This window comes from Leptonychotes weddellii, chromosome X (genome assembly GCF_054177405.1).
Source record: "Leptonychotes weddellii isolate Sample4059 chromosome X, ASM5417740v2, whole genome shotgun sequence".
NCBI lineage: Eukaryota > Metazoa > Chordata > Mammalia > Carnivora > Phocidae > Leptonychotes > Leptonychotes weddellii.
In genome coordinates this window covers 38,861,664-38,885,114 of record NC_138385.1, presented here as the reverse complement: position 1 = coordinate 38,885,114, position 23,451 = coordinate 38,861,664, and the positions used below count along the sequence as shown (strand labels likewise).

At 45.4% G+C, this 23,451-nt stretch overlaps 1 protein-coding gene, 1 non-coding gene and 1 pseudogene across 11 annotated transcripts in view; 2 read left to right on the top strand and 1 right to left on the bottom strand.

Annotated features, from left to right (window-relative positions):
* Positions 1 to 4,411: 4,411 nt before the first annotated feature.
* On the bottom strand, positions 4,412 to 4,484 carry TRNAE-CUC (transfer RNA glutamic acid (anticodon CUC)). The gene has a single exon. It is a non-coding gene; the product is annotated as a tRNA-Glu (tRNA).
* A 6,216-nt stretch (positions 4,485 to 10,700) lies between these two features.
* LOC145717809 (delayed-rectifier potassium channel regulatory subunit KCNS3-like) overlaps positions 10,701 to 23,451 on the top strand; it is a 73,411-nt pseudogene continuing 60,660 nt past the window's right edge. Inside the window, exon 1 of the transcript XR_014141246.1 lies at positions 10,701 to 10,845. The product of XR_014141246.1 is annotated as a delayed-rectifier potassium channel regulatory subunit KCNS3-like (transcript). The remainder of the gene's footprint in view (positions 10,846 to 23,451) is intronic.
* On the top strand, positions 10,757 to 22,223 carry ARMCX4 (armadillo repeat containing X-linked 4). 9 transcript variants are annotated; one of them, XM_031032826.2, is made up of 7 exons: positions 10,760 to 10,877; positions 11,354 to 11,425; positions 11,880 to 11,959; positions 12,177 to 12,244; positions 12,478 to 12,561; positions 12,839 to 12,929; positions 13,284 to 22,223. In XM_031032826.2, exon 7 carries the CDS (start codon positions 13,428 to 13,430, stop codon positions 21,885 to 21,887), a length of 8,460 nt encoding a protein of 2,819 aa, XP_030888686.2. In that variant the 5' UTR covers positions 10,760 to 10,877; positions 11,354 to 11,425; positions 11,880 to 11,959; positions 12,177 to 12,244; positions 12,478 to 12,561; positions 12,839 to 12,929; positions 13,284 to 13,427; the 3' UTR covers positions 21,888 to 22,223. The 9 variants fall into 9 exon arrangements, with proteins under 9 accessions (XP_030888693.2, XP_081664642.1, XP_030888686.2 ...); XM_081808513.1 differs by lacking the exon at positions 10,760 to 10,877 and adding an exon at positions 10,917 to 11,184; XM_031032831.2 differs by lacking the exon at positions 11,880 to 11,959.

Here is a 23,451-nt window from a genome sequence, read left to right as displayed (position 1 = left end):
CAACCCTTTCTGGGATTTGCTGACATCTAGTGGTAGAGTCAAGAATATCAAATTGTACCTATAAATGAACATAGGTCAAGATCGGATGAAAACACTTCAGGTTACATCCAGCCTGGGTTCTTATCCTGGCTTCGATATGCATAACTTCCCAATTTTATCACATTGCTCCCCTTTCTGGATGATGAGCTTCTAGGGATCAGGATTTGGCTGTGTTACAGCTGTTTTGACAGGTGTACATATATCATGAAATGATGCATATATATGAATACCAGTTCATCAACTTTTCTTGATGAGAGGAGGAAAGGGAGATAAAAACCCTTTCCTTGTGGTAAAGAGCCAAAGTATAGAACCAAAATCACTTGGTTTCCAAGGCAGTGATGTATTGAGGAAAAGCACAGGCTTTTTGAATCACAGATGGGAGTGAGGAATACAGCCAAGGGATCTAAAATTTACTTAGGAGAGCTCTATACCAGACAAAAGGAAAATGGAATTCTAAAAAAAAAAAAATCAAGCAATCCAAAAGAGGGCAAGAGAAAAGAGAAAAGTAATGTAGTATAGGAAGAACAAATAGAAAATAAATAGTAAGATGGTAGATTTATGCCCAACTATGCCAGTAATTACATCATGGGTAAACAGCCTAAACATTCCAATTAAAAGACAAAACTTGTCCAACTGGATTAAAAAAAAATAACTACATGGTGCTTAAAAAAGATCCACCTTCAATATAAAGCCACTATTCATTTCTTTTTTTTTTTTTTTTAAGATTATTTATTTATTTATTTGACAGAGAGAGAGACAGCGAGAGAAGGAACACAAGCAGGGGGAGCGGCAGGCAGAGGGAGAAGCAGGCCCTCTGCTGCGCAAGGAGCCCAATGCGGGACTCGATCCCAGGACCCTGGGATCAGGACCTGAGCCAAAGGCAGACGCTTAATGACTGAGCCATCCAGGCACCCCGCCACTATCCATTTCTCTACCTCTATACAAATACTGAGAATTATAATTATATTACTATAATAATTATAACCATGAGAGACTCTGGACTCTGGGAAACAAACTGAGGGTTGTGGAAAGGGAGGGGAGTGGGTGGATGGGGTAACCGGGTGATGGGCATTAAGGAGGGCATGTGATGCCATGAACGCTGGGTGTTATATACAACTAATGAATCGTTGACCACTACATCAAAAACTAATGATGTACTATATGTTGGCTAATTGAACTTAATAAAAAAATTAATTCAGGCAATAAATAAATAAATAAATGGAATCATCGACTATGTGCTATTTTGTGTCTGCCTTCTTTCATTCAATATTACGTTTGTGAGATTCATCCATGTGGTTGCATGCAGTTGCAGTTTGTTCATATTATTGTTGTATAATATTTCATTGTTAAAGTATAATGGGAGATTTTTAGCAGATCCCTCTCAGTATTGGTAAAATTATAATAAAGACAAAAATGGGTAAGAATATATATTTGAATAGCACAATTAATAATCTTAGCATAATCAACAAATGTAGAATCCTGCACTCTAAAATTGCACAATACACTTTCTTTTTCGGTACAAGTGGAACACCTACAAAATTTGGCTATATGAAGGGCATAAAACAAGTCTTGACAAAGGGTGAAGACTGAAATAACACAGAATATGTTCTCTGACCATTGTGAATTTAAGGTGGAAACTAATAAAAAATAAATTGGGAATTGCTATGTGTTTTGAAATTAAGAAGTACATTTTTAACTAACCTATAAGTCAAAGAAGAAATAAAAATGGAGATTAGAAAATATTTTGAACTAAACCTTAATGAAATGATAACATATTAGAGTTTGTGGGGTGCAAAATCCCAGCAGGGCTTTTCTTGGATTAGAAGTTGACAAGCTGATTTTAAAATTTATATGGAGGGGTGCCTGGGTGGTTCAGTTGGTTAAGCATCTGCCTTCGGCTCAGGTCATGAACTTGGGGTCCTGGATGGACTTCCCCCCAGCCCCTGTGGGGTTCCCTGCTCAGTGGGGAATCTGCTTTTCCCTCTCTCTCTGCCCATCCCCCCACCCGCTCATGTGCTTTCTCTCTCTAATAAATAAATACAATCTTTACAAGAATTTCTATGGAAAACAAAGGACCTAGAATAGTCAAAACTACTTTGCAAAAGAACAAAAGTGGGGGGCTCACACTACCTGATGTTGAGACTGTATAAAATATAGTCATCAAAAGAGTATGGTTTTGGTGAAAGGATAGACAGCGAAACAGAATAGAGTCCCCAAACATAACCACACAAATGGCCAATTGATTTTCAGCGAAGTTGCCAAGGTAATTTGGTGGAAAAAGAATAGTTATTTCAACAAAGAATGCTGGCACAATTGGGCACCCACGTGGAAAAAAATAAATCTCACTCCTTACACAAAAATCAACCCAAAATGTATCATCTACCTAAATGTAAGGGCTAAAACTATAAAATGTCTAGAAAATATAATAGAAAATCTTTGTAATCTGTGTCAAGCAAATTTTTTTTATCTTTAAAATACTTTTTATTAAAGTAAAATAAATGCAGAGAAGTGTGAAACTCTTAAGCACACAGCTCAATTAAGTTTCTCAATTTGCAAATACTCATATAATAAGTAGATCAAGACACAGAAGAATAGCAGGATCCCAGAAGCTCTCCTGTGCCCTTCTTAATCTCATCCTGTGTCTCCTTCCCAAAGACAATCACTGCCTAACACCAAAGGTAAATTTTCCTCTCCTTATAAAGGAAGACTTTATATACAAATTTTATGTGAATGGAATTATATGATGTGTATTCTTTTGGGTCTAGCTTTGACATACTCCTGAAGTATGAGATTCACCCATGTTATTGCATATAGATGCAATTTGTTTTCACTGCTGTAGTCTCTTGAATGAACAGACTATAGTTTATTTATCCATTCTACTGTTGATGGACAGTTGGATAGCTCCAAGGCTGAGGTTTTCATGGATAATTCTTGTACATGTCTTTTAGTACACAGACATATCCCTTGTTGAATTATAGGGTATGTGTTCAAATTCAGCAGATACTGCCAAAATGTTTCCAATGTGGTCGTACTGATATTTTCTTCAATTTAACCAGTAACAGTTCTGGCTGCTCCACATGCTTACCTACACTTCGTATTCCGTGTCTTTTTCTTTGAAATCATGGTATTATCATCTTATTTTGTGGTTTTCTAAAATTATGGGAGTATAATTGACATACAATGTTATAGTAGTTAGAGGTGTACAATATATTGATTTGGCCATTCTATATATTACTCAATGCTCACCACAGTAATGTAGTCACCATACAATATTATTACAATATTATTGACTATATTTCATATGCTGTACTTTTCATTCCCATGACTTATTTATTTTACAGCTGGAAATTTGTACCTCTTAATTCCCCTCATCTATTTCACCCATTCCTCACCTCCCCCACTTTCCCTCTGGCAACCACCCAGTTATTCTCTGTATTTAAGAGTTTGTTTTGTTTGTTTGCTTGCTTTGCTTTTTAGATTCCACATATTAGTGAAATCATATGGTATTTGTGTTTCTCTGTCTGATTTATTCCACTTAGCATAATCCCCTCTAGGTCCATCCATGTCGCAAATGGCAAGATTTCCTGTTTTTTTTAATGGCTGAGTAATATTCCACTATACATACCACATTTTCTTTATCCATTCATCTATGGATGGGCACCTGGGTTGCTTCCATATCTTGGCTATTGTAAATAATGCTGCAACAAACATAAGGGTGCATATATCTTTTCAAATTAGTGTTTTCCTTTTCTTTGGGTAAATAGCCAGTAGTGGAATTACTGGATCATATGGTATTTTTATTTTTAATTTTTTGAGGAACCTCCATACGGTTTTCCACAGTGATTGCACCAATTTACATTCCAGCCAACAACGCACAGGATAACCTTTTTTCTACATCCTTGCCAACAAGGATGTCTTTGTTATTTTTTAAAAGATTTTATTTGTTTATTTGAGAGAAAGAGCATGAGAGAGAGAGAGAGAGAGAGAGAGAGAGCACAAGCAGGGGGAGGGGCAGAGGGAGAGGCAGACTCCCTGCTGAGCAGGGAGCCCAATGAGGGACTCTATCCCAGGATCCTGGGATCACCTGAGCCAAAGGCAGACGCTTAACTGGCTGAGCCACCCAGGGGCCCCATCTTCGTTATTTTTTATCTTTGATTCCAACTATTCTGACTGGTGTGAGGTGACATCTCATTGTGGGTTTGATTTGCCTTTCTGTGGCGATTAGTAACGTTGAATATCTTTCCATGTGTCTGTTGGTCATCTGGATGTCTTCTTTGGAAAATATCTATTCAGGTTGTCTGTTCATTTTTAAATTGCATTTTTTTTTTTGGTGTTGAGTTGTGTAAGTTCTTTTTTTTTAAAGTAGGCTCCATGTCCAACGTGGGGCTTGAACTCATGACTCTGAGATTGAGAGTTTCATGCTCTACCAACTGAGCCAGCCAGACACCCTGAGTTGTATAAGTTCTGTATATATTTTTGGATATTAACTCTGGATATATCATTTGCAAAATATCTTTTCCCTTTCACTAGGTTACCTTTTTGTTTTGATGATGGTTTCCTTTGTTGTGCAAAAACTTTTTATTTTGGTGTAGTCCCAACAGTTTAATTTTGCTTTTGTTCCCTTTGCCTCAGGAGACATATCCATAAATATGTTGCTAAGGGCGATGTCCAAGAGATTACTACTTATATTTTCTTTTAGGAATTTTATGGTTTTAGATCTTACAGTTAGGTCTTTATTCCATTCTGAGGTGGGTTTTTTTGGTTTAAGGTATAAGAAAGTGGTCCAGTCTCATTCTTTGACATGTAGCTGTCCAGTTTTCCTAACACCATTTACTGAAACAAAAACTTTTGATAGGACACAAAAAGTACAAACCATAGCCAATAAATAGGTAAATTGGATTTATCAAAATTAAAACTACTGCTGTTTATAAGATGCTGTTAAGAAAACGAAAAGCCAAACATCAGGTTAGGAAAAAAATATTTGCAAATCAGCATAGCTAATATAATTCTGGACTTGTATCCAGAATATATATATATATATATATATAACTCTCACAGTTCAATAATAAGATAACAAACAACTCAACTGAAAAATCTGGGCAAAAGATTAGAATAACCACATCTATTAAAGTGGCTTTAAAAAAAATGACAAGACCAAGTGCAGGTGAGGATTGAAGTAACTGGAACTTTCATATAATTCTGGTGGGAATGTAAAATAGTGCAGCCATTTTGGAAAATAGTTTTTTAGAGAGTTAAACATATCCTTACCATATGACCCAACAATCCCACTCTTAAGTATTTACCCAAGAAGTAAAAACATAACTTCACACAAAGACTTGTATGAAAATATTTATAGCAGTTTCATTGGTAAATGGCTCAACCTGGAAACAACCCAAATGTCCATAAACTGGCAAATGGATAAACAAATCGTGCTACATACATACAGTGGAATACTGTTCAGCAAGAGAATGGATCGGGTTATTAATACAAACAAGAACATGGACAAGCTCAAAAGCACTATGTTAAATGGAACTCAGACACTAAAATTCTGATTCCATTTATATGGCATTCTGAAAAAAGCAAAACTAGAGGTAAAGAAATCAGATAAGTGGTTTCCAGAGGCTGAGGTTGGGGATAGAAGACTGATTATAAAGGGTACAAAGGAACTTTTTTGGGATGATGAAAATATTCCATATCTTGATTGTGGTGGTAGTTACATGAATGCATACATTTGTCAAAACTCACAAAAATTTACCTATAAAAAAGTGAATTTTACTGTGTGTAAATTTTATTGCAATAAACCTGACTGAAACAAACAAGCAAACAAACAAACCTGTGAAATTAAGAAAGGTTAGAAATAAACCATCAAAGCATCTACTTCAAGAAGCTAGGGAAAAAAACCCAATCAAACAAACTGGGTTAAGCTGGTGATGACATGATTCCTCTTTTGTAAAGTTATACTTTCCCCCTCATGACAACCATCTGATGATTTGAACATCTATAGATGATCCTTGCCTGAATCAATTATTTCATTGGGGATCACACAGTGACAATTTTTGAATTCTATCATTCTTCTCTGCTTATTAGCTAACATTCTTCTAATCTATAAGGAAGTGTTTTCCCTCATTGACAGGGCAATTTTGTTACTTGAAATATGGTTCCTGCTAGAGAGGTAGGTAAATGCCCAGTTCTTTTCCTTTAATGAAACGGATTGCTCCCAAGGCTTCTCTGCCTTGGTTCTGCTCAGTCTTAGTTCTGTTCAGTCTAATAGTTTTAGAAAATATAAGAAATTTTGTTCCAGTTCAAGCTGTTGCTTTGAGTGTCATTTAAAGAAGAATTAGCTTGATTGCATAGTGCTAAATTTATAAATTAATTTGAAGAAAAACATAGTACAGAAAAGTATGTATAAGATGACTTTTGTGTTTAACCTACATATTTTCATATAGATCTAAATATATATGGGAATTAAATATATGGTAAATGTTGTACTTCAGATCAATGGAAGATGACAAATACCATATGATTTCATTTATACGTGGAATCTAAATTAACAAAACAAATGAATAAACAAGCAAAGGCAAAGCAAAAACAGACCCATAAATACAGAGAACAAACTGATGTGTTGCCAGGTGGGAGGGGTGGGGGGATGAGCAAAGTGGGTGAAGGGTATAGAATATACAGGCTTCCAGTTATGGAATGAATAAGTCACAGGGATGAAAGGTACAGCATAGGGAATATAGTCACTGATATTCTTTTTTTTTTTTTTTTTTTTAAGATTTTATCCATTTGACAGAGAGAGACACAGCGAGAGAGGGAACACAAGCAGGGGGAGTGGCAGAGGGAGAAGCAGGCTTCCCGCGGAGCAGGGAGCCCGATGTGGGGCTCGATCCCAGGACCCTGGGACCATGACCTGAGCCGAAGGCAGCCGCTCAACTGACTGAGCCACCCAGGCGCCCCAGTCACTGATATTCTAACAGTGCTGTGTGGCAACAGATGGTAGCTACACGTGTGTTGAGCATAGCATAATACACAGACTTGTTGAATCACTATGTTTTATATCTGAAACTAATGTAACACTGTGTGTAGACTATACTTCAATAAAAATATCAGTGGGAGAAAGGATAAACTCTTCAATGCATACTTTTGGGAAGCTGGATATCTATTTGGAAAAAAATGACATCAGAGACTATTGTCACTTATTAAATTCTACATTGATTTTTAAAATTTAAAACAGTATCATAACAATATATGAGAGTATTTTTCATAAGCTTCAATGGGGGAAGAAAAAAATCCATAAATGAAAGATGCATTTGATTACATCAAAAGTGAGAAATTTCCGTATGTGGAAACACAAGATAATATCAGAACAAGCTACAGACTGGAAGAAAATATTTACAACGTACAAAACAGAGAAACAGGTGCTATCCACACTAAATGCAGCTCTTCTGCAAAAACAATAACATAAAGATAATACAACAGGAAAATACGAAAAAGATGTGAGCAGGCAATTTGTGGGACTACAAATGGCCAATAAACATGTGAATAGATGTGTGATCTCACCACTTAATAGAAAAAATGTAATCTACAACACTGGTATACCACTTCTCAGTTTTCTGATTGGCAAAATTTTCAAAAATAATTTTTGTAACATTGTTTGTTATTGTTAAAAATTAAAGAAAAGCTAAATGTCTATCAGTAAAGGAATGGCTAGATAAACCTTACTATAGTCACACTATGGAATACAATATAAGAGTTACTGACATGGAAAGAGCTCCAAGATATGTTGATGAGTGAAAACTATCAAGTTGTGAAACGTATGTGCAATATGATGTCCCCTAACAATATTTCCATAGGTACATATACGTATATGAAATTCACAGAAAAAGGTTTGGTATGTTATACCCAAACTAATAAAACGACTCTTTCTGGGGAGGAAATTGGGATGTATTGAAACATAATTTACATGCAGTATATCACACATATCTTAAATATTCAGTTTGAAGAGTTTTAACAATTGCATATAACCACGCAAACACCACACAAAATAAGATACAGAACATTTCCATCATTCCAGAAAAGGTCCCTTATACGTCTTTCCAGTTGATTCTCCTCTATTCCCCAGACAACTACTTGCCGATTTTTATCACCAAGGATTGTTTTTGTTCTCATATTTCATTTAAATAGAATCCTATAATACTCATTTGTGTCTGACTTCTTTCATTCAGCATACCGCTTTTGAGATTTACTCATGTTTTTGCATGTATCAGTATTTTATTACTTGTTGCTGAGTAGTATTTTATTGTATGTATGTACAACAATTTGTTTATCTTTTCTCTTTCTGTTAGAAGCAGAGTATCTGCTTCTAACAGAGTGTGGGAGTGCCCATTTCCCCACAAACCAATCAACAATATTATCAAAATTATCTCTCTATATTTTTTATTTTTATTTTTTTAAAGATTTTATTTGACAGAGAGAGACACAGCAAGAGAGGGAACACAAGCAGGGGGAGTGGGAGAGGGAGAAGCAGGCTTCCCGCAGAGCAGGGAGCCCGATGCGGGGCTCGATCATGACCTGAGCCGAAGGCAGACGCTTAACCAACTGAGCCACCCAGGCGCCCCTATATATATATATATATATATTTAAAGATTTAATTATTTATTTGAGAGAGAGAGAGAGAACGCGCGCGTGGGTTGGGGCAGAAGGAGAGGGAGAGGGAGAGAATCTCAAGCAAACATTCTGACATCATGACCTGAGCCTAAACTAAGGGTCAGATACTCAACCAGCTGAGCCACCCAGGTATACCTCACATTTCTGTATTCTGACAAACTCCTAGCTGAAACAAGATAAGACATAGTTGTTTGGATTTGCCTTTCTTTGAAGTTGAGCACCTTTTCATATATCTATCAGTCATTTGTATTTCACTTCTGTGAACAAATCCATTCAGGTCTTTGGCACATTTTTCTATTGAGTTATCATTTTACTAGTGATTTGTAAGTTTTTAGATTATTACAAATTAGTCACTTGTCATCCTATGCTTATGGGTTTTGTATTTTACTTTCCTAAAGTTTTAAATGTTTATGTAATCGATTTCTGAATCTTTCCCTTCGATGGAGAATATAAGTTGGTCACGGGAGATTGAGTTCTGAAAAGTCATTACATTAGTAAGGTTCTTTGGCACTCTGGGCGCCCTGGCTCCCTTCCTAGAGGGGCCTCCCCCACACAGGGGCTCCTCACAGGGGGAGCTTCCTGCTGGAGTGTCAGATTTCAGCATTCAAAGAAAGAGGCTGCCTGAAAGGTCTATATTTAGAGTATGACTCCCTGGCAGGGACAGCTGAATATCTGGGAACTAATTTCTGCATACTTTGTCCCTGAGTTCTGGGATTATTCTGAGGGGCTTGTATGGGTGGTGCAGTGAACTTGTAACAGAAGGCAGGGAGTGAAAAGGCCTCTTTCTCCTGGTGGTGACTGCTTGGCATCCTGTAAACTATGCTTTTCGTGAGGGAAAAATGACACCGATTTCAGGGGTGTTGCAGTGATTCACAGTCACCCACAGACCCTCACCACTGTCTCCACTGGAAGATGCTGAGCACTAGGGGCTACTGGGGTGACAGACATATAATACATGAACAACAGATCCCAGAGATAATCTCACCAGTGTCACGATTAAATGAAAATTCCACCCGCTAAGCCTCATTTCCATCAGTGGGAGAGCAGTTGGTCCTGTCCAGCATGTGATGAGACCGATTTGATCACACGCTTATGTAAAATCCAAATAAAGTCCCTTGAATGGAAAGCAGGTTAATCTGGGAAGTCACCAGTTTTCAGGCACTGGGTTCATCAGGAGTTGGGTCTTCATTCAATCATCCAGGGGTCATCTGTGAGGAAGTTCTCAGACACCTGACACAAGATCATAATAAATTCAGCCAGAACTTGAAAAGGTTGTAAATCGCTTGTGGGAAATTGCCAATTTTAGAAACCTGAATGTCTTTCCGCAGATTAATTTACAGATCACATTGAAAACGGCCTGGTTTTGTTTAGGAAAATTTTGTACATACAATGTCAATAATTACTAGTATGTGTTGAAAACTGAAATCGTTAATAGCAACTAATGTGGCACAAAATAATGTGAACAAATGAGTCTTTTGCTATTTTTACGACCTAATTTTTAAATGTCGGGTGAAAATGGCTTGCCTGCATTTCCCAATGACAAAAACAATGAATGCGATGTTAAAGGGGGGGGGGGGAAGAACATTAAAAAAAGAAAGTTAAGCATCTACGCGCACTCTCTGCTTCCTTTCCGGACACCCCTTCCCTAGCCCATTTTGGTGCAGCAACGCACCTGATGGGGAGTGTTAGTCTTAGAGCCTAAGACAGAAAGAGAGGATTCCTCTAAGAAGAGAAAAGGCCAGAGCCAAGGCCTGCGGGAGGGTGATACGCAGACCCTCCCCAGTAACCAGAGAAGGGCAAACCCCAACCGCAAAGAAGTGAGGCCACTCGCTAGTCGGCCCTCAGATTGGAGAGGACATAGCTGAGTGACCAGGCGGTGCGCTCGGGGGCTCGGGTCACAGACCGGTGGAGGGGGAGTTGGGGCGGGCGGAGGTGGGGGGGCAGGGTCCCGTAGAACTCCCCGCAGGCCGGAGGGTGGGGTGGGAGGGGAGAGAGAGCGTTGGTGACGCGGGGCCCTCACGTGACCTGGAGCTGCAGAGCGACGCAGCCTTCGGTGCAGTCGTCACTCCCGTCTGGGTACCGGCTCCCCGCGGTCCTGCGCCTGGCGGGCTGGCATCGGGCCCGAGGAAAGCGGAGCAAGTGAGGGCTCCGGGGCCGCGCGCCGAGGCCAGGTAGGCAGCTGTCGGCCTACCCCGGAGGCCGGTAGCCGGTTCGGGGCTGGGGGACAAAGCGGGCTTAAGTTCCAGGAGCCTTCGCTGTGATTCTCCCGAGTCCCCTCCCCCTGCTTCCGTCCGTGCTGGGGAACCTTGGGCTCTGACAGCGGATGGTTGGGGGTGGAGGGGAGTGGCTCTAGAGGGAAATGCAGAGATTGAGATGTCCCATCCTCTCTGACCCTAATCGCCGACCGCACACGTCCGCCCAGCTTCCTGCTCATTTCAGGGGAAGGGACATGCCACCGTGGCGTTTACAGAGAAAATGGTGGGCCTTGGTGACTAGACGGTGGAGTTGGTAGGGGTGGCGTCTGGGAATGCGGGGAGGGACGTTTGATAACCGGGATCCTGAATCCCGAAAGGTGAGTACTGGGATCTGTGCCCTGGGTGTTGGCCCAAGCACTCAGTGCCTTTACTCTCTCCTGTCTGATGGACAGTAGTTCCGTGTGGCACTTTTGTGGCGAGGCAAGGGAAGAAGGAGAGAAGAAAACTGCACAGGATCTGTGGAGGTTAGTGTGAGCACGGCCGGCCTCTGAATAGTTGAAGTTCTGTGGGAATTCTCTAGGACAGGAACTTAGGCCGCTGCTGTCCGGTTGGGGTGTGGGGTGGGGCTACCTAGGGGACTTTCCCTAAACTGCGTTTACTTACTAAGCTTAGGGTTTTTAACTTAAATTGTATGTTGAAGACCAGTAAAGACAGCGAACTTTTCCATGGATGCTTTCATTTGCACTTCAGATAATATTAAGAAAATACAAATCATTGTATCAAAGAACATTATTTGTTTTTTGAGATAGCCTTTGCCAGGAGGGATAGTGATTTTGCAGAAGGAAAAGCCTGCCCTCACTCCTTGTCTCTTCTGCTGGAGACTCCTAGAGATGGGTTTAAGGGGAAGTAGATGGCAGTAGGCTATGTTTGATTCTAGAGTAGGGGATGGGGGCCTCCATCTCTCTCTCCGTTTTCCAGTTTTCCAGATTCCCCCGCCTGTCTGAGCACCTTGGTGAAGGAAATGATGGACTTTTGGGAGAAACCTTAGAATCCTACAGGTGGTTTTAAAATAATTTGCCTCTGTCTCTCCCCTTTTATTTCTCCTGCCTCCCTTTTACACGCTGCCCATTTCAGTGCCAGGGAAGCCCCAGGTTCTGCTAGCCAGAGAATGTGTCTCTAGATCTAGTAAGGCAGGTACTGGAACCCCTGTTTTAGATGGTGGGATGTCACAAGCCCTCAACAGTTACCCTCCCCTTTTTCTCTGTTTTTTCCTAGGTGTTCCCATAGGCCTACAGTAGGGTTGGAAGCCAGGGAAAGGGGGAGACTGGCCTGGAACCATGAAGGTTGGTGTGAAGGTGGGCAGCGCCTGGGGATAAAAAGAGGGTGAGCACAGAAGGTGGCTGAGACTTGAGAGGGTCTCAGGGGAGGGTACTTCTGCCTCTCCTACACTCTGCCCGATTTCCACAGTGTTGCTACATCCCCTGCTGAGGCAGGTACTGGGATCCGGGATCAGGGCGCTTGTCTGTTCTGTGAGGACTTGGTGTCTATTACCTCCTGTTTGTTTGCTTGTCCATAGATCGGCCTGCAGGTCTGCTGTAGGGCTTGAGATTACTGGAAGCAAAGAAACAAGGAGGAAATTGCCCCTGATCAGTATAGCCTGGTAAGAGGATGGGAACTGCCTGGGTAGACCTCTAGGGTGGGTTGGTGGAGATCAACGTGCATACTGTGTGGTCAGTGTCCATTCTGGGGTATCCTCAGCCTCTCCCTTTCCCAGCCACCTTTCCCACCATCCCTGTCACGCTCTCGCCTTTATTTTGGTACAGAGAGTGGGGTGAACTGAGGGAGATAGAAAGGTAGTTTGATAATATGCCTGTCACATCAAGAACAAAATCTCCAGTCCCATCTGTCCCTCCGTCTGTCTGTCTGTCTGTCTCTAGGTCCACAGATCTCATGAGTTAATAGATCTACTTTAGGGTATATCACCAATCAAGAGAAGGAAAGAGGAGGGAACTGCTTTGATCATTACAGGTTGGTATGAGGGTGGGGACCTTTGGGAGTGATGAAAAGAGTAGGTCCAGTAAAAATCAAGGTCTGAGGGCTTCTCAGTCTCTCCCATTCATAGTCAGTCCCCCCCCCCAACCATCTTTTCCATTATCCATTTGGTGTAAGGAAATGTGTATGGATGTACCTTAGGGGAAAGTTGTTGGGCACTGGGGAAAATGGGAGGGGAGAAAATAAAAGGGATGGAGAGAGAGTTGGCTCATCATCCTCTTCTCCCACCACGCACATCATTTCTACACTTTCCTGTCCTTCGTGTATCTATCTGTATGAGGCACAAAATTAGAAGAGAAATTTTAGTCCATTTCCTTCCTCCACTTCTAGGTCCACCTCCAGTGGCAGCTGTAGTGGCCTTTAAGTGGCTGAAGACCAGCGCCTTCACAGGCCTACACCCAGACCTACTACCCTCTTTCCCCATCCTGATTGAGCCCCCTGTACCTTGTTCGTGCCTTCAGTAGGGGTGATTACATGGGTCGCGTTCAGGAAGTGGGCTGGGTGACTGCAGGACTGGTGGTTTGGGCTGGTACCTGCTACTACCTTTACAGATTAACCAAGGGAAGAGCACAGAGTGTGAGGACACTTGCCAAAAATGGGTCCAGAGTCAAGATGGAGACTGTGCTTGGGGTACAGAACCAGACCTTGGCCACGGGTGAAGCCATGGCTGGGACAGAGACTGAGACTAGACCCCAGGCCACGTCTGGAGCAGAAGCTGAAGCAGGAGGTAGGGCTGAGGCTGAAGTAGAGATTACCACCACTGCTAAAGCCAGACCCAAAGCCAACTCTCAGGCCATGACAATGGCTGAGGCAGAGGCAGCGATACAATCTGAGGCCAAAACAGTGGCCAGAACAGTGGGCACGACAGAGGTGGTGACTCTGACTGAGGCCCAGGTCAAAGCTGGGGAAGTGGCTATGAAAGAGGCTGTGACCCAAACTGACTCTGAGGCTGGGAGAGTTGTCAAGAAAGAGGCTGTGACCCAGACCAAGGTTAAAATTTGGGCACTGGCTGCCAGGGCAGAGACCAAGAAAGAAGTAATGACCCAGACCAAAGTGGAGGCTCGTATACTGGCTGAAAAAGAGATGAAAAGAATAATGGTGACACAGAGCGAGGCCTTAGGAGTGATCAGGGAAGTGACCAAGATCAGTGCCATGAGTAAGACTGGAATTGTGGCTGAGACCAAGGCAAGAGCCCTGGAAGAGATTGTGAGTGTGGCCAAGACTCAGTCTGAGGCCAGGCCTGGTAACACAGTTGATGCTAAGGGAAATCCTAATACCGTGTCCAGGGCAGAAGTTGGAGTGGACATGAGGTCTTGTGCACCATCTCAGGCTGTGACCAAGATCCAGGTCGACACCATGCCTGGTGCTGGGGTTGAGGTCAAGGGGAATCACAAAACCATGCCTCGGGCAGAGTCTAGGGCAGACGTGAGGGCTCCTGCCCAGCCTCAGATTATAGCCAAGACCCAGGCTGAGGCTATGCTTGGGGCAAAGGTTGATGCTGGGGGTATTACAAATGCCATGTGTAAGGTAGGGGCAGGGGCAGACATGAGAGTTTCTACACAACCTCAGACTGTGGCCAAGAAACAGGCCGAGACAATGTTTGGTGCCGGGGTTGATGACAGGGGAAATGCTGATGTCACATCTAAGGCAGTGGCTGGAGCTGACATGAAGGTTGCTGCTCAACTTCAAGCTGCAGCCGGTGCTCAGGCTGAGGCTATGCCTGATGTCAGGGTTAAAGGAAGAGGTAACTCCAGTGCGATGTCTAAAACAGGGGCCAGGGCAAACTTGAGGGCCAATTCCCAGGCTGAGGCCTTGCCTGATGCCAGGGTTAAGACCAGAGACAATCCCAATGCCAAGTCTAAGATGGGGGCTGGGACAGATATGGAGCTCTATACGCAGCCTCAGCCTGTGGCCAATGTCCAGGTTGATGCCTTGCCTGATGGCAGGATTAAGGCTAAAGGCAATGCCAACACGTTATCTAAAGAAGGGGCTGGGACAGACACAAAGGCACAGTCTCAGGCTTCCACCAAGAGCCAGGTTGAGACCTTACCTGGTACTAGAGGTAAGACTAGGGGAAAAGGCAAAAGTAAGCATAAAGCAGGAGTCGGGATAGAAATGAAAACCTGCGCGCAGCCTCAGGTTGGGGCCAAGACCCAAGCTGATGCTTTTCCCGATTCCAGGGTTGATGGCAGGGGTGATCCTAATGCCATTTCTAGGTCAGGGGCTAAGGCGGAACTGAGGGCCTGTGGTCAGCCCCAGACTGAGGCCAGTTCCCAGGTTGAGGGCTTGCCTGGTACTAAGAATAAGGTCAGAGGCAATCCCAGTGCTGTGTCTAAGGCAGGGACTGGGCCAGATACACTGGGCTCTGCCCAGCTTCAGGCTGTGGCCAATTCCCAGGGTGAAGCCTTGTCTGGTAATAAGAGCAAGGTCAGGGGCAATCCCAATGTTGTGTCTAAGGCAGGGATTGGGCCAGATACTATGTGTTCTGCCCAGGGTGAAACAGATACAACAGGCTCTGCCCAGCCCCAGGCTGTGGCCAGTTCCCAGGGTGAAGCCTTGCCTGGTACTAAGAACAGGGTCAGGGGCAATTCCAATGCTGTGTCTAAGACGGGGGCTGGGCCAGGTACAATAGGTTCTGCTCAGCCTGAGGCTGTGTTTAATTCCCAAGGTGAAACCTTGCCTGGTACTAAGAATAAGGTCAGAGGCAAGTCCAGTGCTTTGTCTAAGGCAGGGGCTGGGCCGGATACAGTGGGCTCTGCCCAGCTCCAGACTGCGGCCAATGCCCAGGATGAAGCCTTGTCTGGTACCAAGAATAAAGTCAGGACCAATCCCAGTGCCGTGCCTAAGGCAGACGCCAGAGCAGATTCAGTGGGCTCTTCCCAGCCTCAGACAGATATAACAGGTGCTGCCCAGCCCATGGCTGTGGCCAATTCCCGGAGTGAGGCCTTGCCCAGTATCAAGAATAAGGGTAAGGGCAATCCCAGTGCTTTGTCTAAAGCAGGGACTGGGCCAGATATAGTAGGTTCTGCCCAGCCTCAGGTTGTGCCCAATTCCCAGGGTGAAGTCTTGTCTGGTACTAAGAACAAGGTCAGGGGCAATCCCAGTGCCGTGTCTAAGGCAGAGGCCAGGGCAGATGCAATGGGCTCTGCCCAGCCTCACACGGACACAACAGGCTCTGCCCAGCCCCTGGCTGTGGCCAGTTCCCAGGGTGAAGCCTTGCCTAGTATGAAGAATAAGGTTAGGGGTAAGTCCAATGCTGTGTCTAAGATAGGGGTTGGGCCAGATACAGTGAACTCTGCCCAGCCTCGGGTCGTGGCCAGTTCCCAAGGTGAAGTCTTGCCTGGGACTAAGAAGATCAGGGGCAATCCCAGTGCTGTGTCTAAGACAGAGGCCAGAGCAGACACAATGGGCTCTGCCCAGCCTCAAACAGACACAACAGGCTCTGCCCAGCCCCTGGCTGTGGCCAATTCCCAAGGTGAAACCTTGCCTAGTATCAAGAATAAGGTTAGGGGCAAGTCCAGTGCTATGTCTAAGACAGGGGCTGGGCTAGATACAGTGGGCTCTGCCCAGCCCCAGGCTGTGGCCAATTCCCAGGGTGAAGTCTTGTCTGGTACTAAGAACAAGGTCAGGGGCAATCCCAGTGCTGTGTCTGAGGCAGAGGCCAGGGCAGATGCAATGGGCTCTGCCCAGCCTCAAACGGACACAACAGGCTCTGCCCAGCCCCTGGCTGTGGCCAGTTCCCAGGGTGAAGCCTTGCCTGGTATCAAGAATAAGATTGGGGGCAAGTCCAATGCTGTGTCTAAGATAGGGGCTGGGCCAGATACAGTGGGCTCTGCCCAGCTCCAGGCTGTGGCTAATTCCCAGGGTGAGGCCTTGCCTGGTGTCAAGAGAAAGGTCAAGGGCAACCCCAGTGCTTTATCTAAAGCAGGGACTGGGCCAGATACAGTGGGCTCTGCCCAGCTCCAGGCTATGGCCAATTCCCAGTGTGAAGCCTTGCCTGGTGTGAAAAATAAGGTCAGCAGCAATCCCAATGCTGCGTCTAAGGTAGAGGCCAGAGCAGATACAACAGGCTTTGCCCAGCCTCAGGCTGAGTCTAATTCCCAGGGTGAAGCCTTGCCTGGTGCCAGGAGTAAGGTCCGGTGTAATCTTAGTGCTGTGTCTAAAGCAGACACTGGGCCAGACACAGTGCGCTCTGCCCAGCCACAAACTGTGACCAATTCCCAGGGTGAAGCCTTGCCTAGTGTCAAGAATAAGGTCAGGGGCAATCCCAGTGCTGTGTGTAAGATAGAGGCCAGGGCAGATGCAGTGGGCTCTGCCCAGCCTCGAGCAGATAAAACAGGCTCTGCCCAGCTCCAAGCTGTGACCAATTCCCAGGGTAAAGCCTTGTCTGGTACTAAGAGTAAGGTCAGAGGCAATTCCAGTGCTGTATCTGAGGCAGAGGCCAGGGCAGATATAACAGGTTCTGCCTGGCCTCAGGCTGTGGCCACTTCCCAGGGTGAAGTTTTGCCTGGTACTAAGAATGTCAGGGGCAATCCCAATGCTGTGTCAAAGGCAGAGGTTGGGGCAGATACAATGGGCTCTGCCCAGCCTCAAACAGATACAACAGGCTCTGCCCAACCCCTGGCTGTGGCCAATTCCCAGGGTGAAGTCTTAGCTGGCACTAAGAATAAGGTCCGGGGCAATCTCAGTGCTGTGTCTAAAGCAGGGATTGGGCCAGATACAGTGGGTTCTGTCCAGCCCCAGGCTGTGGTCAATTCCCAGGGTGAAGCCTTGCCTAGTGTCAAGAATAAGGTCAGAGGCAATCCCAATGCTGTGTCTAAGGTAGAGGCCAGAGCAGATACAACAAGTTTTGCCCAGCCTCAGGCTGTGTCTTATTCCCAAGGTGAAACCCTGTCTGGTGCCAGGAGTAAGGTCCAGGGCAATCCCAGTGCTGTATCTAAGGCAGGCACTGGGCCAGATATAATGTGTTCAGCTCAGCCTCAAACAGATATAACAGGCACTGCCCAACCCCAAGCCAGGTCTAATTCCCAAGGTGAAACCTTGCTTGGTGCCAGAAATAAGGTCAGGGACAATCTCGATGTGGTATTTAAGGCAGGGTCTGGGCAAGATACAATAGGCTCTCTTTCACCAAAGGCCGTGGCCATTTCTCAGGGCAAGGCCCTCCTTGGTGCCAGAAGTAAGGTCAGGGGAAATACCAGTGCTGAGTCTAAGGTAGAGGCTGGGGCACATATGATGGGCTCTGGCCAGCCTCAGTCTGCAGCCCATTCCCAGAGTAAGATCTTGCCTGGGACAAAGGACAGGGCTATACCCAAGTCTGAGGCAGATGAGGGCTATGCAAAGCCCAAGGCTGAGGCCACACCCACTGTTGAGAGTGGGGGTGGGACAGGCACTCAGGCCTGCAGAAAGACTCGGTCTAGAGTCCATGACTACTACTGGAATGGGATTGGTATTGAGGATTGGATTGCTTCTGAGCGATGGATCAAATTTAGGTTTCAGGCCAGGGATGGATACTGGGAGAATAGCATGTCCTGGGCTGATGATGAGAATGAAGCCAATATTGAGTCCTGGAGTGGGGCTAGTGATAAGTCTGATATTAGGTCCTGGGCTGGGGCTAAGGGTGAGAATGAAGTTGGTTTTCCATCCTGGGCTACAGCTGGGGACCAGGCCTGTGGGGGGCTCTGGGTTGAGAGTCAGGCCAGTGGGGGTTCTTTGTCAGAGGCCAGGGACATGGCCATTGGAGCATCCTGGATTGGGGCTGAGAATCAGGCCAGTGGGGTGTCTTGGGCTAGCACCGGGAACCAGGCTATTGGGGAGCCCTGGGCTGGAGGTCAGGCCAGTGGGGTGTCCTGGGCTGGGGAAGATGCCATTGGAGGGTCCTGGATGGGAGCTGAGGAACAGGACAGTGGAAGGTCCCAGGATGGCGCTGGGATTCAGGCTAATGGAGGGTCCTGGGCTGAAGCTAGAGCTGGGAATGTGGCTAGTATTGGGCACTGGCCTGGGGATATGGACCAGGCTAGTGGAGGGTACTGGGTTGGGACTGGTGACCTGTCTGGTGGATCCAAGCCTAGATTTGAGGATCAGGCCAGTGAAGATATGTCCTGGGCTGACACAGCCAACCAAGCCAGTGGAGGGTCCAGGCTGAGGCCTGTGGACCAGTCTGGTGGTGAGTCCTGGGCTAGGGCTGGGGAACAGGCCAACAAAGGTCCTAGGCCAGGGTTTGTGGACCAGTCCAGTGTTGGGTCCTGGGCTAGCACTGGGAATCAGGCCAGTGGAGGATTCTTGGTTGGGACTATGGACCAGGCCAGTGGGGGGTCCTGGGCTGGGACTGGTGATCAGTCTGGTGGTGAGTCCAAGCCTAGATTTGAGGATCTGGCAAACGTAGAAGTGTCTTTGGCTAGGGTTGGTGGCCAGGCTGGTGGAGGGCCTAGGCTGGGGCCTGAGGACCAGTCCAGTGGAAGGTCCTGGGCTGACTCTGGGGACCAAGCCAGTGGAGGGTTCTTGGTTGGGGCTGCGGACCAGGCCAATGGAGGGACCTGGGCTGTACCTGGGGATCAGGCTGGTGGTGAGACAAAGCCTAGATCTGAAGAGCAGGCAAGTGGAAGAGGGTCTTGGGCTGACAATGGGGGCCAGGCTGGTGGAGGGTCTAGGCTGGGTCCCAGGGACCAGTCCATTGGAGATTCCTGGGCTGGCACTGGGGACCAGGCCAGTGAAGAATGTAGGCCCGGGCCTGAGGATCAGTCCAAAGGATGGTTCTGTGCTTACAGTGGGAGTCAGGCTAATGCAAGTGGGTCCTGGGGTGGGGCTGGTGGCCAGGCTATTGGAGGATCTAGACTAGGGCCCACGATCCCATCCAGTGGTGGGTCCTGGGCTGATACTGGAAGTCAGGTCAGTGGAAGGTCTTGGGCTGGGACTGGAGATCAGGCTAGTAGCTGTCCCAAACCTGGATTTGAGGATCAAGCCAATGGAGGAGGGTTCTGTTCTGGTGCTGAGGACCAGGCTGTTGGAGGGTCTAATCCAGGGCCTGCAAACCAGTCCAGTGGTGGGTCCTGGACTGACACTGGGAGTCAGGCCAGTGGAAGGTCCTGGGCTGGGGCTGGGGATCAGGCTGATAGTGGTTCCAAACCTGGATTTGAGGACCCAGCAGGTAGAGAAGGCTCCCAGCCTGGCACTGGGGATCAGGCTAGTGGAAAATCTTGGGCTGGGTCTAGGCCTGGTAATGAAGCCAGTAGAGGGTGTAGGCTGGGGCCCAAGGACCAGGCAAGTGGAGGGCCCTGGGCTACGGCTGGTGACCAGGCCAGTGGAAGACCCCAGATCAGTGCCGAGATGGAGGCCAGTGAAAGATCCTGGTTTGGGCCTGGGGGTGAGACTAGTACCGGGTCCTGCTTCAGGAGAGGGGAAGAGGCTGGTATTGTATCCAAACCTGGAGGTAAAAACGAGGCCAGTATTGAATCCAGATCAAGGGCTAAAGAAGAAGCCATCATTAGTTCCAGATTTGGGGCTGAGGATAAGGCCAATATTGGGTCCTGGATCAGATCTGAAGAGGCAGCCTGTATGGATTCCTGTATGGGGGCTGAGGCTGGGGCTGCGGCAGAGGTCAGGAAGGAGTCTTGGCTCTGGGATGGAGATGCAGCCACTATAGGGTCTAGGCTTGGGGCTGAGGAAGAGGCTTGCGTGGGGTCATGGACTTGGGCTGAGGATGTGGATGAGGATGAGCTAAGTAGAGCATCCAGCCCTGATATTGAGGAGATCAGTTTAAGGTCCTTGTTTTGGGCTGACAGTGAGAAGAGTCATGAGTTCAGATCCGAGAGGGAGCGAAATGTCAATTTTGAGTGTGGAGCTGGAGATAAGGCCAGCACCAAGGATAACTTTGAGGCACCAACTGCTGGTGGAGTTGAGGAAAAGTCTTGGTTCTGGGATGGTAATGAAAACAGAAGTGAGGACAAATCTGCACCTAAGACTAAAGCCAAAAAGTCAGCTGAGTCAAGAGGCACATATCCATCCATGGTCCCTGGGGCAGGAATGGGGTCATGGGCAGGAGCCATGATCTGGACGGAAATGAAATTTCCATACCAAAATAAGTCCTGCTTCCCACCTGAAGATGACCTAAGAAAGCAGATCAGGGATGAGGAGAAAACTCAGCCCTGGACCTGTCGCTGTAAACGCGAAGCTAATATGGATCCACGAGAACTTGAAAAACTCATTTGCATGATTGAGATGACTGAAGATCCTTCTATTCATGAAATAGCCAATAATGCTCTTTATAACAGTCCCGAATATCCCTTTTCCCATGAAGTCATTCGAAATGCAGGTAGAATCTCGATTATTGAAAGTTTGCTCAATAATCCCTATCCCAGTGTAAGGCAGAAGGCTTTAAATGCACTGAATAACATCTCAGTGGCTGCTGAAAATCATAGGAAGGTGAAAACATACTTAAACCAAGTATGTGAAGACACGGTCACCTATCCTTTGAATTCAAATGTACAGCTGGCTGGACTAAGACTGATAAAGCACTTGACTATTATTAGTGAATATCAGCATATGGTTACAAATTATATTTCAGAATTTCTTCGTTTGTTAACTGTGGGAAGTGGAGAAACGAAAGACCATATTTTGGGAATGCTTTTGAATTTCTCTAAAAATCCATCTATGACAAAAGACTTACTCATTGCCAATGCACCAACGTCACTGATTAATATCTTTAGCAAGAAAGAGACGAAAGAGAATATTCTTAATGCTCTTTCACTATTTGAAAATATAAATTATCATTTTAAAAGAAGGGCAAAAGTATTTACGCAGGACAAGTTCAGTAAAAATTCTCTTTATTTCATATTCCAACGGCCTAAAGCATGTGCCAAGAAACTCCGAGTCTTAGCAGCAGAGTACAGTGACCCTGAGGTGAAAGAAAGAGTTGAGCTATTATTAAGTAAGCTCTGATTAGTTGTATGTTCCCAAACAAATCTGAGTAATATTTTGGTTTTGTAGTCTGGAAGTAATGCATATTGTAAATTGCATTACAACTTTGAAACTGATGTTACTTGTAATGGTCTGTAGCTGGATCACTTTATGAACACCAAATGTACTGAAAATACATGTGTTGATTATTACCTTGTCTGGATTGAGATATTTTTAGTATGCTTCATGAGCAGAAACGACCTGATTCTTCCTAAGTAAGGTAATTTTTGGTCCTTTGTGTGGACTTATGTTTATATATTTGAGACTTTATTTTTATGTTATCAATAAAGTTGTGTGTTTTAAGCAGAAAAAAAGAGACACATCCTTGTCTTTGAGTTTATGATCTATTTGGAAAGGCAAGATGTATGGAAACAAAAATACGCTAACAAAGCCACAAGCCTCTGATCATGGCCAAACCCTTCTCATCAGTGCAGAAACTTCTTCAGGCAGCAGTGCTCAGGCAAAGCTGTACAGAGGAGGGGGACACTTAGGTAAGCAGGGCTTGAAGGATAGGATAAAAATGGGGCGGGAGAGCATTGGAGAAGGGAGGAGTGGTGGGAAGAAAGGCATGGAGGTGGGAATCCTGCTTCAGAGAGGAGGCTGGCCTGCCTGGAGTTCCAAGTGTGGGAGGGGAATGATGGGAAATGTAATCCATCAGTCTGGGTGAGCCCTTTCATGCAGGATCCCTGATTGCTAAACTGAGGTGTCTGAATGTTACTCCATCCACCCCTGGGAGACCCCAAAGCCTTCTGTGACCAGAGGAATGAAAATGAAAGGAAAAGGATGTAGCTGATGTGTGTGCAGGATGTGTCAGAGTTGGGGTGGGGACAGGAGTGGTCAGTGGAGATTGGAACACCAGTTAGGAAGTCACTGTCATGGTCCAGGCACGAGATGATAAAAGTGTGAGACTTCACTACTGGCCACGAGAATGGCAAAGGGAAGAAGGAAGTGAGAGACTGTTTGAACAAAGAAGTGATAGAACATATCTTGAGGGCATACAGAGAGGTACAATTTTATTTTAGGGTCCTGGTGGCATTTAATTCGAAAACGTTCTCTTTCTGGGCCAACTCTGGGGTCTATGTAAGTAAATACATTAGGTTATTATTTTGAAATAATAAGAAAGTATAATAGAAGAAAGAACAACGTTTAGTGCTTCTATCAGATTTCTTTTAGAAGGCTGATCAAGGCAGGGCTTTATGGAACCATTGAGAGTGGTGTTGGCATCAATACTGTAGAAGACCCACCTCTCTCCCACCCTAGAGTGTGGTGAGGGTATGGTGGAAGGGGCGCTCTCAAACTGGGCTGGTAGGAGCATACATTGGTACAAGGTCCATTTGGATACATGTTTCAGAAGCCTTAAAGATGTGCATGCTCTTTGAGCCAGTAATTCTACTTGTAGAAATTATCTATAGAAAATGATCAGATAGTTGGCTTGTACAAAGCTGTGCATCTTCATACTGTTTTGAAGAGTGGAAACATGTGAATGACCCAAGGGTCTCAAAATAGGTACTTGGCTGAAAAATTAGGGTGTGTCTACGCAATGAAA